The 14,069-nt window shown below is 38.0% G+C and overlaps 1 protein-coding gene across 1 annotated transcript in view; it reads right to left on the reverse strand.

Moving 5' to 3' along the window:
* Nucleotides 1-14,069, reverse strand: part of TOP3A (topoisomerase 3alpha) — a 100,169-nt gene that overhangs the window by 46,117 nt on the left and 39,983 nt on the right. Inside the window, exons 8-14 of the mRNA XM_010271997.3 lie at nt 11,807-11,890; nt 8,608-8,787; nt 8,315-8,443; nt 5,872-5,946; nt 2,649-2,738; nt 2,386-2,490; nt 2,158-2,192 (exon numbers count right to left, since the gene is read on the reverse strand). Coding sequence (XP_010270299.1) covers nt 2,158-2,192; nt 2,386-2,490; nt 2,649-2,738; nt 5,872-5,946; nt 8,315-8,443; nt 8,608-8,787; nt 11,807-11,890 — 698 coding nt within the window. The remainder of the gene's footprint in view (nt 1-2,157; nt 2,193-2,385; nt 2,491-2,648; nt 2,739-5,871; nt 5,947-8,314; nt 8,444-8,607; nt 8,788-11,806; nt 11,891-14,069) is intronic.

The raw sequence follows: 14,069 nt of genomic DNA on the forward strand, positions 1-14,069 counted from the left end.
CATCCACTTGCCCTTGGAGTATTTCATGCTCCTTAGGACTCATTCTATAATGTGGCAAATTTGGCAAACTAGCTCCTGGAATCAAGTCAATAGCATGCTGTATTTTCCTCATAGGATGCAATCTATCAAATAATTTCTCAGGGAAAACACTTTTATATTGTTCATATAATGGTTCCATGGCATCGGGTACACCGGTAGGTGGGGAACCTTCACCCTTGGCAACAATAGCATATATCTGCCCAGTCTCTTTAGATTCCTCTAAGAATCTTTGAGTAAGAAGGATACGACTCTCCACTTAAGAAGCTTTGGGTCATCCCTCATTCCCAAAGGTGCAAGAACAATCATCTATTTATCTTTAGTGAAAATATAAAGGTTATCCTTCACCCTATGAGTGACATCATAACGGAATTGCCGAAGTCTTCCCAAAATAAGGAGGGTAACATCAATATCCATAACATCAAATGGTAATTCATCAAAATATACATTACAGAAGAAAAACAGTCCTTAGGAATGGGGGACTGTTTAGAATAGATGCAGAAATAAAAAAGGAACAGCAGAAAATTCTTCTTCTATGGAGTAGAAGGTGAAGAAGAAGATGGCGACAATAAGGGTTCAGAGAATGAGAGTTTCGAACCTTACTCTCTTCTCCTACACCTTAATACTATTTTATTAAGTTAAACTTGAATATTACAAGGAGACCCTTAGTTGGGCAAGAAATTAAAAGAACATAACATAGAAAGGATGGACCCAAAATAAGGTCCATTACAGAAAGGAATATAAAAGGTAAGAAAGAATAAACAGCCTATGGGCCATTTGGCCCATCCTCTCTACAATTACCAATAGAGAAAGCCACTTTGCAGTGTTATGAAACCTTTTTTGCCTGAACTTCTTCACCTAACTAGCAATGAAGGGATCGGTGCTAGGTGTTGTTGGCAAGCCCAACAGCTCTACAATTGATTTAGCAATGACATTCACTTTTTCCCCACTATCAATAATTAAGTCACACCATATCCTTTATTCTACACCGTGTCTTGAAGATCTTCTTCTCTTTGTGTGTCACGTATTGGTTGCTTAGATGCATGTAGAATACGCTTGACAACACCAAAACACCTCTCTTCTTCTAGAAAATCCCAATGAACATCATCTCCCAAAACCTCTTCTTCATCAATAATAGGCTCTTCATCACTAAAATCAAGGGCTGTTGGTGGGGCTTGGAAACGTGGTTGTTCTTGGGGCCGGGCCACCACTTGTGGCTGAAACTGATTCCCTAGATCAACTCTCCTTGCTGGTACAGCAGGCAAACCCCTACTTTCTTCTTGGGTTGGGGCTGTACTAGGCGGATGAAGATTAGTCCTAGCGATTGCTTCAGTCAACTGCCTAATAGCAGCTTCTAAACCTTGAAAGGGCACAACTTGTTGCTGTTGTAACTGTTTGATGGCTGAGAGAATCTCAGATCCATCATGGGAAGCATTGTTCTAGTGATTTTTACAGCAAAAGTCACCCAAACGGCTTGAGAAATTCAAGAGAATGAAGAAAATAGAGTGAAGAAAGAAAGAAACAACTTTCTTAAGCTTGAAGTAATTGAATATCCTCCTTTTTTCTCCTTTGAACAGCAGCTAATAATGTTCTTAATATAGGGGTTCTATTTAGGTCAGCAGCCAATAAAACCCTGAAATTACAAAAAAATACCTCAGACAAAAAATAGCAAGGAAAACCCAAAATAACCTTATCTAATAGCTATATACCCTGTGAGACTCTTCCTAACAATAATAATCCACTAGAAATCATTAATTGACTGGGAAACAACCTAGGAAATCATCAAACAAGAAAATAGCTAAATTCAAGCAGAAGAAATCTTCACTTTCTTGTTCCTTCTAGATTTGTCTTGTGCTTCTTCATAATTAAGTGCTGCAGCTTCTACGTCACTCAAGAATCTAGAATATCCAAATGATTAAAGCAGGACAAAGAAGTAGAGAAGAAAAGCAAAACTAATTCTATTAAATTAAAGAGCTAAAAAAAGAGAATACCAATGCAAAATCACCTAATTGCATATTCACTTTTATCAAACGAATACATCTTCAGAGCCAACAAGTTGATATCAAATTTTAGATGTTTCTTGAATATTAAATGGAAAAGTAAACAACAACAACAACATACCCCATGTCATCATATCCCATTACTAGTGCCTCACCCTGCAATTAAATAAAGCACATAATAAACTAAATCATTGTTTAATTTTGAAAAGGGAAAAAATCAAACAGGATATTGCTTATTTGATTTTACCAAATCAGTCATATAGTGAGTACAGATCAAAAGGAAAAATCGGAACAATTTTTAGAAAAGAAACAATAAATGTGTATGAATGCCACAGGAAATAATAATTACAAGATTTGTTGGTGAGAAACGAGTGTTTGAGTCTTTAGTTGCATAGCACCGATCAAGTAGCTTTTTTATGTGATCATGCATAGTTGCATCTGTACCAATGCCAGCCTAGGAAACAAACAAAAGGAGAGGAAACAATATAGAGAATTATCAATAATGACTTGTACAAGCTAATTTACTGAAGAATTGTTATTAGAAAATGCATAACATCAGAGTCAATTCAAGGCAGAAACCTTAAGCCACATAGGGTAATGGGTCATCCTCACCTTGTCCATACAATTTAGCAAATCAGCTTCACTTAAAAGAGGAGGCGGCCTTGTAACCCCTGAATCAAGAGTCAATGCCGTTGGGATAAACTGCACGCCATCGACAAATTTAGGAATATCATTTTCAGGATATATACTTGAAATTACTTCTTTATGACAAGGATGAGAGTACGAACATGTGTGAAAAGATGACCAAGATGTTTTGGACAACAAGATGTTCCATATGATTGCACCATGTTGATATCATTGTCTCTAAATAATAAAAATGTTATTGTTAGCGCAGGGGTATTTCTGTCTTTATACTTAGATTAAGGTTGCCGATCTGCAATATTGTGTTAGAACCAGTGCTCCTTACTTAAATAAGGGCACATGTGTCTTTTCCATTAATTTTAATAATAAAAGCACATGTCTGGCTGAATGGGAGTTATGTTCGTTGACTTCCAGTTCAAACCAAATTTTCTTCTTTTCTCTCTCTCTCTCTTTCTTCCACCTTTCTACCTCTCTCTACGTGACTGATCTCAGACAAACAGAACTCCAAGGCAGGCTGAATCATAACATGGTATCAGAGCTACTCGAATCTGCCTAGATTTCTGTCTGCCTATATTTCTATTCTCTGCGCACCCTATCTAGGGTTTCTCTTGATTTTCCTGCATTCAACTGGAGATAAGGGAAAGGGCTGAAAAGGAGTGATCGCCCTCTCCCCTTGGAGGTTTCTATGCCTCCAGTCGTGTCTTGTGTGGTCGGTTGCTGTGGTTTCTAAGATCGCCCTCCCCTAATCGATGAAGAGAAGAGGGCTGATCTGTGTGGTGCAGTGGCTGTCTTGTGTGGACTGATTTTCTGCTCGTGTGGTTGTTCCTTCAGTGATAAGGTAAGAGATTTTTGTGCATGATTTCTGTTGTGGATCAAATAGGAAGTATGTTTCAGATCATATGCTGGGGTTTCAGACAGTAGCGTGCTAGGGTTTATGCTGTTTTTGTGTATTTCGAAGGAAGAGTTGTGATCATATAGTGGTGAGATTTCAGGTAGCCGTAGGAGTAGGGTTTGTGGTGTAAAGAGTACACTTTTCAGCAACAACAAGTGCTAAAATCAGTGTGACGAGTGTGATCTAGTCGTGTGCAGTGTGCAGAATTCAGTGGTAATAGAATTCAGCAAGTGTGAAGAATCGGTGATAACAGAATGGGATATAACAGTGATTGTAAACCTAATGTGATGGTGCCTACAGACTACCTGAATGTTCAGATGACCTCCATTAAACTAAATGGAGAGAATTATGTGCCTTGGGCTAAATCCGTCGAAGTCTTTCTGAAGGCAAAGAAGGTAAAACATATAAGAGAGGAGAAACCCTCCACTGGCTCTCACGAGTATGAAGACTGACGCAACTCATAATAGGTTGATTTTGCCTATTCCCAGATTTCATTTGCCGTTTCAGCCCACATAAAGTTCCTTCTTATTTGGGGTTGCATAGACACTAAAAGCCAGGACATAACCATGTTGTTCTCCTGGTTCCATCTGTCATATTCAACACTCTTAGAATTGGGTTCTTTGATTCTCCCATTTGTATAACCTATCTTCCCCCTTGCAGTAATGTATAACTTGATCCCTCTTGACCATTCCAAATAATTTAAACCGTCGAGAGGAATAACAGCCATTGGAAAGGATGGGTCTGCACCCCCACTCATTCCATTCGGCATTGAGGAAACACTGGATGTAGCAGAATCTTCACCACTCATGATTTCAGATTCAATAAACCACTCTTAGAGGGGTACACATCCTTAAAAAAATCCTAACATAGGGTACCAAGGAAAACCCCTTTTTTTCTTCAGAAAACGCACCTCTTTTCTATAAAACACAGGTGCTGTAACAGCACTAACAGGTCATCCTTTGACCTACGTATCAACAGGAAGGCAATTACAGCAAGTACAGATTACTTTCTGACCTCCAGTTCACCATAAAAGCTGCTGTTGCAGCCCACAAAAGGTCCTCACGACCAACAGTTTTACAGGGATCAGCCGACCCCATAAAAAAGGAAAGAAAAGGGACTGCTCACCTCACATTAACAGTCTGAACCTATTACAGGTTCTGTTCTGGCACACAACCAGAAAAAATAAAAAAGGAGAAGGGAGAGAGGGTACTTCAGTCCAATCTGGATCTGGGTCTTCAATGAATCTGGATCTGGATCTGGCAAATGGAGAAGACAGGGAAGCTGTGCTCGATCTCTTCTTTTGGATCTAACAGTCCCGCTCTAATGCCATGTTATCAGTGCAGTGATGGAAGAGAAGAGGAGAAGAGATTGAGAGTCAAAAGCATGCTGGCAGCGCCAGCTATTTTGTTATATAAACTAGGGCGACCGCAACTAAAAAATAAAAGGGGTAAAAGTACAATAGACCCCTGCAGTACTATACTTAGGAAAATACAAGCTTTCAACAATTCCCTTGGTCCATAGCAAACAGCAATCATCCTTCACTAATAATTATCAATAATCTATAAAAATAAAGTATAAACTCCATTTTAAAACATAAAAAATCAACAATATTCACAAGCAGTAAAAAGAGAAAAGAAACAGCCCTTGTCTTTGTCCCAAGAGAAGAAAATGAAGGTTGGAAGAAGAACAATGTGTTGATTAGGCAAAATTTTAAGTTCTCCCTTGCTTATTGGTTCAGATTTTAAGTCTTCAAGGGTTCAAAATAGCATAGACCAACATGTGTGTTGATTGAACGGTTGAACCCTAACAAATAAGAAAATAGTAAAAAGAAACTAGTATATAAACACACAAAATGAACCATTTGGCCTTATAATGTCTATTTTATTATTATAATATCAAAAAATAAAGAATATAAAAAATATTTTATAGTGCCATGTACAAAATAGCTAGGTGCTTAAGCAAGGCCCCCATGGGCCCCTAGGCAATGCCTTGACAACCATGAATTGAATCAAGAATATCCGTGTTAGCCTTTCTCTTGTAAACCTTAAATTTCTTAGAAGGAATAATAATGAATAGCCATGTGTTGCTTCATCTTTGTAACGAAAAGTTGGGTAACATTGAATAACTCATGAAACCAGAATAATAACAAAAAGAATGTTGATAAAATAATAAAAAAAAAGTAATCTTCAGTATTAAATAATATATGATAACATAAGATGAGAAGACAACAAAATAAAAGAACACTCGCCAATTTACAATTCAGAAATTATAAATGCAAAAAAATGGAGATCAGCAACAAACCTGTTGTCCAACACTGTATGTTGGTATCATTGAGCCACCCCAAGATTCAAATCGGTAAACATCAAGGTAATTTTTCTGGGCAAACACAATCAGCATAATTCAAATGGAAGATTAATTATCATACTTTAGCATTAAATATATTGCAAATCAAAATTTGGAAATAGTTGTTAGTTTCTTATCCAACAGATGTATAATTCAATAATCATCCTTTAGATGTATAATTCATAAGAACCAGGGATAACTTGGCATCTGGAGGGAAGTTGCAGCAGGACATCTCACAAATGTGGAATAGAAATGCATTCCCGCAAATGAAGAGAGTACAGCTGTACAGGGAAATTAATGCATCCATAGCTCAAAATCTGGAACTTCCTCTTTACATATAGGTGGGTTGGCTTCCAAATATTACATGGCACTTTAAACTACTGGGTTAAATTCCTCTGTGAAGTAATTCTTTTATCCATAAAGGTGAGTACTTTATTAACTATATAAGACTGATATATACAACTAAGTTGTGCCAAAGCACATCCACAATTGACCTAACCCTCACTATAGCCTCCCTTAAGATATATACTTTATCTACAACACTATTAGCTGACCTTGGAACCCAGATATAGCCTGTTCTCAGAATTTTCAGCCAGTAGTGCAATCTCTTTCATTATACATCTCTACATCGAAGCACGGTTTGCAATTTAAATATTGATAAACATTTAGGCATGTAGAAATGGGGAAATTTCAGGGATATTTCATTAATTTCACTAAGACAAGAGAATGTTAAGAGACTTAAATAGTATTCTCTTTGTTTCCCTTCTAGTCTTTTAGCCATCTCCTCTTCTTTACATATGTCATTAACCTGCCCATCTTGACTTTTCTCTCCTTTATTACTATATGTTTTGATTAGATAGAGAATTGTCTTTTGGTAGTTGTATGCCTTTGTTCTTTTTCGTTTGTTTTATAACAATTTAGTAAGCGAATCGTATCAGAATAGTAAGGCAATCATGGGTAGTGGGGAGTCTGGTGATTCAACAAGGGCAGATTTATTAGCAGTCTCACAAGAAAACTTGCCAAAGATTTGACTCTCAGTTGGTTGATGGTGGAAAGGGACTCCCACTGGCTAGCAGGGGCAAGGCCAAATTTATGATGTTTAGGCACTGCAATGTAATATTACCATTCTTTAATTCAATCAATAAAGTTTCAGTTACTGAAAAAATGTAAGTGGACCTTAGGAGGGTTTTGTGGAGACTAATGGTCTCAGAGACAACCAGCTTCTTCACACTATTTGCAACTTTTAAGCAATACTTCACAACTGATTTCATGGACAAAATATATAAGGCAGTATAGAATACATCACTAATCAAATGACAATAATAGGCAAAACAAATACCATGGCTTACACTTAAGGTCGAAGGCGAGACTGGTTATCACTTATTAATTTCCTTTTTTTTTCTAAAAGTATTTGGGAATGGTTTATTTCTTTCTTTGGATGCAGGTGGACCCCCCCCCCCCCCCACACACACACTTAATATGCAAAGCTTGTTTGCTTCTACAACTAAGGGTGATGTGGAGGTGCGCAAGGGCTGCTGTATGCTGGACAATATGGGAAGACAAACTCAAGGATCTTCTCAGATAAGGAGAAAAGCCTAGAAACTTTACTTAAGTGATCCAAATAAGGGTGGTACATTAGCTGAAGCCTTCAAACTTGTTTGAAGAATTTACAGTGGATGAGTTACAGAGGAAATGGATTGAGATAGCAACTTCTACACCAGAAAAGGAGGTTAAATGTCCTATTCGGTCTCCTCCTAGTGGATTTTCCAAACTGAATTTTGTTGGTAGCAGTGCTGGAAATCCTGGGCCTTCAGACAATGGGGGAGTTTTCAGGAATGAGGAAGGAAATGCAATTGCACCTTTTTCAGGACCAATTGAAACAGGTGACTCTCTTCGGGCTGAGATACTAGAAACTTTGGAAGGAGTACAAAGAGCTAAAGAATTGAGCATCAGGAAGTTGATTATAGAAGGAGATTCAAAGGTGGTAGTGGGCAGGTTGAAGGAAGAAATGAATGGACTGTGGAACTACAGCAATGAAAAGAAGAAGTTCAAGTGGCTAACAAAGGATATTGGTGTAAAATTCTCATGGATTAAAAGATCTGATAATTCTTCTGCGGATGGGTTAGCTAAACAAGGGGTTAATAGGGTTTCTATTCTCTCGGTTCAATTTTAATTGTAATTGTTTTTCCCACCTATTGGGTGGACTTCTTGGTAAGGTGAGTCAAGAAAGCTTATCTCCCCTTTCATATACTGAATCCTTAATTCTGTTAATGAAAAACTATTTGTTATTGATAAAAGAAAAAATGCCATGGCTTACAAAGTTGAAGAATGAAAAGCCCAACCAAAGAAGCATATACTTCCATTAGGTCAGAAGAAATAGAAAATGTTATAAAATACTTACTTGTAATATCACACGTCCTGATACAGAAAACTGTTCACCAGCAATATCAATCTCAACAATGGTCTCAGCGCCAATTGCTGGTTGTGAGACACAGGCCAGGAAATGGCGAACAACAAGCTCATACAGTCTCTGCAGTCAATTGTAGAAGCAACTCAATGGACAGAAAGGAATGTCTACTTCTAAAAAAATGACATCCATTCACCTTAATCAAGATAAAATACAATTTAGAAGACGATTCACAGAGTTTTCAGTATGATTTCCTTCTCTAACGGTTATGGTAAGACTCAACTTACATGGTGGTCTTGACTCCAACCAGATTCCCCAGCAGAGTACTTTGTTGGATGAATGGGTGGATGTGCTTTGTCATCATGACCACCATTGCTAGGACTTCTCCAAAGCCTTGCTTCAGGATCCAGTAGCCTTTGTGCATATGAGCCCCACAAAGGATGTCCTTGTTGTTCTTGCACCATTGCCTACATCAAATAGAATTCAGTGGAAATTCAATACCATCTGCTCTCTCACTGCTTTGCAACCTTTGCTAGGCTGTGTCAATCAGCTATGCAGTGTCATTATTTTGTTTTTTTTTATCACAATTTTTGGCTCAGGGATTGGAGCTGGAAAAATTTGATCCCTTTGAAATGCAAAGTGAGAATTTTGGCCAGCCCCTTGAAGTGGCTGAGGATGAGAACCTGATTCAGGAATGTTATAAGGTTAGCAGTCATAGAGTAGTATCGAATTCTAGATTTTTGTGCAATCTAAATGATTGGGTAGGTGACACCATTGCTACTTGTTGAAACAACAGGTAGGGTGCAACTCAGATCTGGTTGCTTCAGGTTGAGGTCAACCCTGGCCCAACCTAGCCTTCAATCCCAAGAACTCAATTCATGGGCAGTAAAAGCAAACTAACTTCTAACTTTGGGTTGGATTGGGTCAGTTTGATTGGGGTTGAGTTGGCTTTAGGAAAAAAAAATAAAAGATAAATGAGCCACTAACTCACCAACTTTCAAGGAAAAGATACAAAGATCAGAATTTTGTGTAACTCAGGTTTTGCATAAACCTATGATTTTCATCTCCAATTCCACAAACAAAAAATGCCTCAAACAAAACAAACACAAGAAATATTTTAAGGAGATAAAAAGAAGTAAAGAACATTATAAACATCAAACAAAACCTGAGGGGACCACTGCATAAACACAAAAATCTGATTTTCATCTCCAATTCCATAAACAAAAAATGCCTCAAACAAAACAAACACAAGAAATATTTTAAGGAGATAAAAAGAAGTAAAGAACATTATAAACATAAAATAAAACCTGAGGGGACCACTGCATAAACACAAAAATCAGAACATCCAACTGCTACCAAGATCCAAGAGACATAACACCTAAAAGGACAAAGAAAGAAAACTTATGCTTGCATCCAAACTATGGTTTAAGGTCTGGCCTTATGCAGTTGTGCTCCAAAAGAACTTCAATTGAACATTTAAACTTGAATCATGCCTTGACAAAGTTTGAACTTTCAATCATGTCTATTGAGAGTTAGATCTCAATAAGATGAAGAGATTGGCACCAATAACTAGGTCCTAGTGGGAGTTAAGGGTTTCTAGAACTAGAAGTACAAAGAGGATGGGGATGATATTGAAATGGGTTAGGGTTGTTGATAGGAAAAAGAGAACAGAGGGATTGATAGTGATGCCAATCCATGAAAATGAGAGTTAAGAGTCTGAATTATTACATTTTATGAATTTTGAATTATTACATGTTTTTTATGAGTGTTTCAATTACTACATGTTCCAATTATATCCTAGTTAACTGACACATAAAATCATGATCTTTAAAACTAAAATCAAAGGAAAATTATTACAGTATGTGCAAACAGTAGAATATGCAGGTGCATATGTATTAAAAACACCAGGCTCAGGTTGGATCGGGTTGCCTGATGTCTCAACCTTAGCCCAATATTCAACCAACTGAACCTGACCTTTTTGGGGCTGGGCTCAGATTGGACTGACCCAAGATACAGCCTTAGCAACAGGACCAGATCTCTTTTGGGAAAAAAAGGAAAACTAGACATAAGAATACACATTTGAGACCAATGGGCAGCAAGTGATGCTAGCTACAACAGGACAGCAGCAGCAGAGGAAGCATCACTAGAGCCAGATTGGTGGCTCAGATATCATAAAGGCTTAGAAGATAAATGATTACATTACTTATTAATCCAGTGATCACAAGAGACTTATATACAAACTAACAAGAAAAATATAAATATCCAAATTAATCATATCCTAATCCTCATGAGACTAATACTGACCCACCCAGACTTCAATTTGATACACTAATATGCTGTATCTAACACTTTTTTTTGATAAGTCTGTATCTAACACATTTTATTATAATGGTCCATCCAATTTGGTGTGGATATTTCATGGCCCATAAGAAATAGCTTTCATGGTGTGGATAACATCGTAGGGTAAAAGATGATGGTGCGCAATCTGTTTAATAAGGGTATGGGGGTATTCAGTACATGCATTCTTAGTCAGAAAGAAGCTGAAACAATAAATCATCTGTTCCTCCATAGTGAAGATAGTACGGTTTTTTTTTTTTTGTTATATTTCTTTGAAGCATTTGGGATCACATGGAACTTTCCTCAAACTATAATGGGGCACTACCATCACAACATTCTGCCATAGCAATATTACCAATTACTGCAACTGATGTTTCTAGACAACTCATATAACCAGATAAAATCACTTCCTCTAACTTCTGAACTCGAACAGCTCCTGAACCACACCATCTTCCCACTTTGCACTGGCAGACAATGAAGGCCCACTGATAAAAAAATCAGGGTCTCCACCAATATAGATCTTATAAACCTTAGACCACATGTGCTCTTAGACCATTACTTCCCAAACAATAATGACCTGTATTTTTTTAATCAAACACAGGAACATACTACAACAGAGCCCATGAGAAAACAGGCCAAACCCCAAACAGAGGCCCACCCCTCAACAATAAACCATAATGACCTGTATCACAAACTCCAGGGATTTCCATAAAAAATACACCTCCAGGATAAGGGTCATCTTGGGCCTTGATCGGCCCAGTCTTAGCAAAGGGTATAATGGGTATATAACCATCCCAGGCCTGTCATTGCCTGGACAAAAGGACCTGACAAAGCAGACATGGACTTGACACTAAAAGTAAAATACAACAAAAGGATCATAGTTGGTTATAAGAAAATGTAAGAAATGGCAGAATAAGGTCATTTCCAGCATAGACTCCCAAATTGCTCTTTGATTTTATATATAATGGCTAGCATCACTTCCCAAAGAAGCATTAAGCAACAATATCATTATGGCTGGGGTTTGGCAGAATGCAATCATAGTTTTACTGGTTTTATTAAGTGAAATCAACTAATAATTATAAAAATAACAACTTGAATTGACATTTTTCTCACAATTTAGAATATTAATGTCTAAATAAGATTACTGACATGCAAGTCTGTCCTTGCTGAAAAGCAGTCGGTCTCTGTACGGGGGTAACTGATGAAACCGGACTGATAGAGCTCCTCTGCCACCTGAGCCAATACGAAGAAGGGGGTTACCTTGAAGCATGCAGTAAAAGAACAAAAGTAAAATCTACCCACATAATTATATGAATAAAAAACTAATATTAAAAAGAAATAGATAATAACAAGCATAATACACCAATATGATTATTTGTACAATGGATGAGAATTCAAGAATCTGAGAACACACGACAAGCAGAAAGTTTTTTTTCCTGTGGGACTGTTGTAGAGAAGATGGGCCGAATGGCCCATAGGCCGTTTATCCTTCTTTATTTTTTTATGTTTTTTGCAGTAATGGGCCTTAATCTGGGCTTTATTCTTTCTTGTGTTATGTTTTTTAATTTTCTGCCCAACTAGGGGCCTCTCTGTAAATTATTAAAGTTTAACTTAATGAAATGGAATTAGGGGTGTAAGAGATAAGGTTATGTTCGAAAATCTCTCTCTCAAAACCCTAGTTGCCGCCACCTTCTTCTTCTTCTTCTTCTCTCTTCTTGAAACCTGATTTCTGCTACTTTCTTTTGATTTTCTGCAACTTTTTAAACAGTCCTTTCTTTTCAAAAGGTTGCTTTTCTTCTTGGTATCAGAGCAGGCTTGACTTTTCCCTCTTTTTACCTCTTTTTTCCCATACACAGTGTATGGAGAACTGAATCGTATGAATAGTTAGAGAAACCTATTTCAGCCCCGTTGTTAGTAGTTTCTGGAGAGAAGGGGACTGGTTTTGTTGTCCTCCTAATAGATTTAAGTGTGTTGCCTAAAACCCTAATTTTCTGGAGAAATCTGATTGCCCACAAGGAGTTTGACCTGGGCGCTCAGTGACTGAAGGTCTTCTCATCCTTCATCTTGAAGATCGAATCAAGTGGACTGGTGTTTTGTGAAATCTTCATCTTCAATCAGAATGATGTACTTTATGAGTTTATTGTAAATGAATAAAAGTGCATCTTTGATTCATGTTCCCTTGGTATGTTTCTGTGTAATACCCTTAAACTGGACACTTAATGAGACTCATGTTAGTTTAGAATGTTCACAGCCAGTGGGTCGGTCTGGGGAGACCTATCCTGATAAGGCTGACACTGTAGTGCCACCAAGTCGGTTAGGGTGGCCTGTCTCAGCTGCCAGGGTGAGACCCTAGGCACATGCAGTGTAGGATTAATTGAATCTTTGAACTAGACCAAATTTCTAGTATTGCCCTGGACCTTGGAGATTAATGGGCAAAACTGGAAAGTTACACCCAACCCCTAGACTCAATTATGATACTGCACTAGGTGTCGGATTTGGCTGTCTTTGATATACCAATCAGTGAGATCCTTAGCGGGGTCAAAACCTGAGTATGTTGGGACAGTTTGAGAATTCATCTGAGTGGGTGATCATAGTGATAGGATCAGCCCCTTTGTCGGACAAAAGTAATGATCGGGGATGCACTCTCACTGATGGAAACCAAGACTGCCGGCAGTCGATTTCAATCGTTGAGATTTGTTTTGCAAAGTATATTTTATATGAGATATAAAAGTATATATATTATGGTTTCTAAAAGGTTTGCAAAAAGGTTTTAATTCCTGGGATCCATATAAGTAGAGAGTGCAACATTGTTCCTTGCAGCCGAAGGAGAGGTCCTCTCTTGTCGGGCAGTGTTTGATCATTATGGGCTGAGAGGTTGAGAGTAAGACCATTGAGGATAATCTTGCATCTGCCCACAGTCCCTGGGTGTTACAAGGTAGCTTGGCCCAGGGACCACTTAGGGTAAGTGTTGGGCCCATAGAGCCCATTTGATGGGTTTCAGGGGGTGCACTGTCCACAGCAGTGTATTTGGCCAGGCCTTGTAACAAAGGCTGGGCCGAACCCATGTGGCTGATGTGTAGATCAATGCATGGGTCCCATGCCATACAAGGAAGCCCAACTGGGCAGCAATTAGGAAGGTTAAGTGAGCACATAAGCTTAATGGGCCTAAAGCCCATTTCGAATAGGACTTATTTAATAAGTTAAATATGGGCGAATTCTGAGATGGATCAGCAGATAGGATAGGGCCTTAACCCCATCCACTCAGAGAGCCTAGATCTAAATAAGATTTGGATCTGGAAACCTCCTAATTAGATTAGGAGAAGGTTGATCCAATCTGCAGATAAGATAAGGGTTTATCTTTATCACCTAAAAAGATGTTTTGATCCAAATAAGATTTGGATCAGCAACTCCT

This window comes from Nelumbo nucifera, chromosome 5, assembly GCF_055504915.1.
Source record: "Nelumbo nucifera cultivar China Antique chromosome 5, China Antique-T2T, whole genome shotgun sequence".
Taxonomy (NCBI): Eukaryota; Viridiplantae; Streptophyta; class Magnoliopsida; order Proteales; family Nelumbonaceae; genus Nelumbo; species Nelumbo nucifera.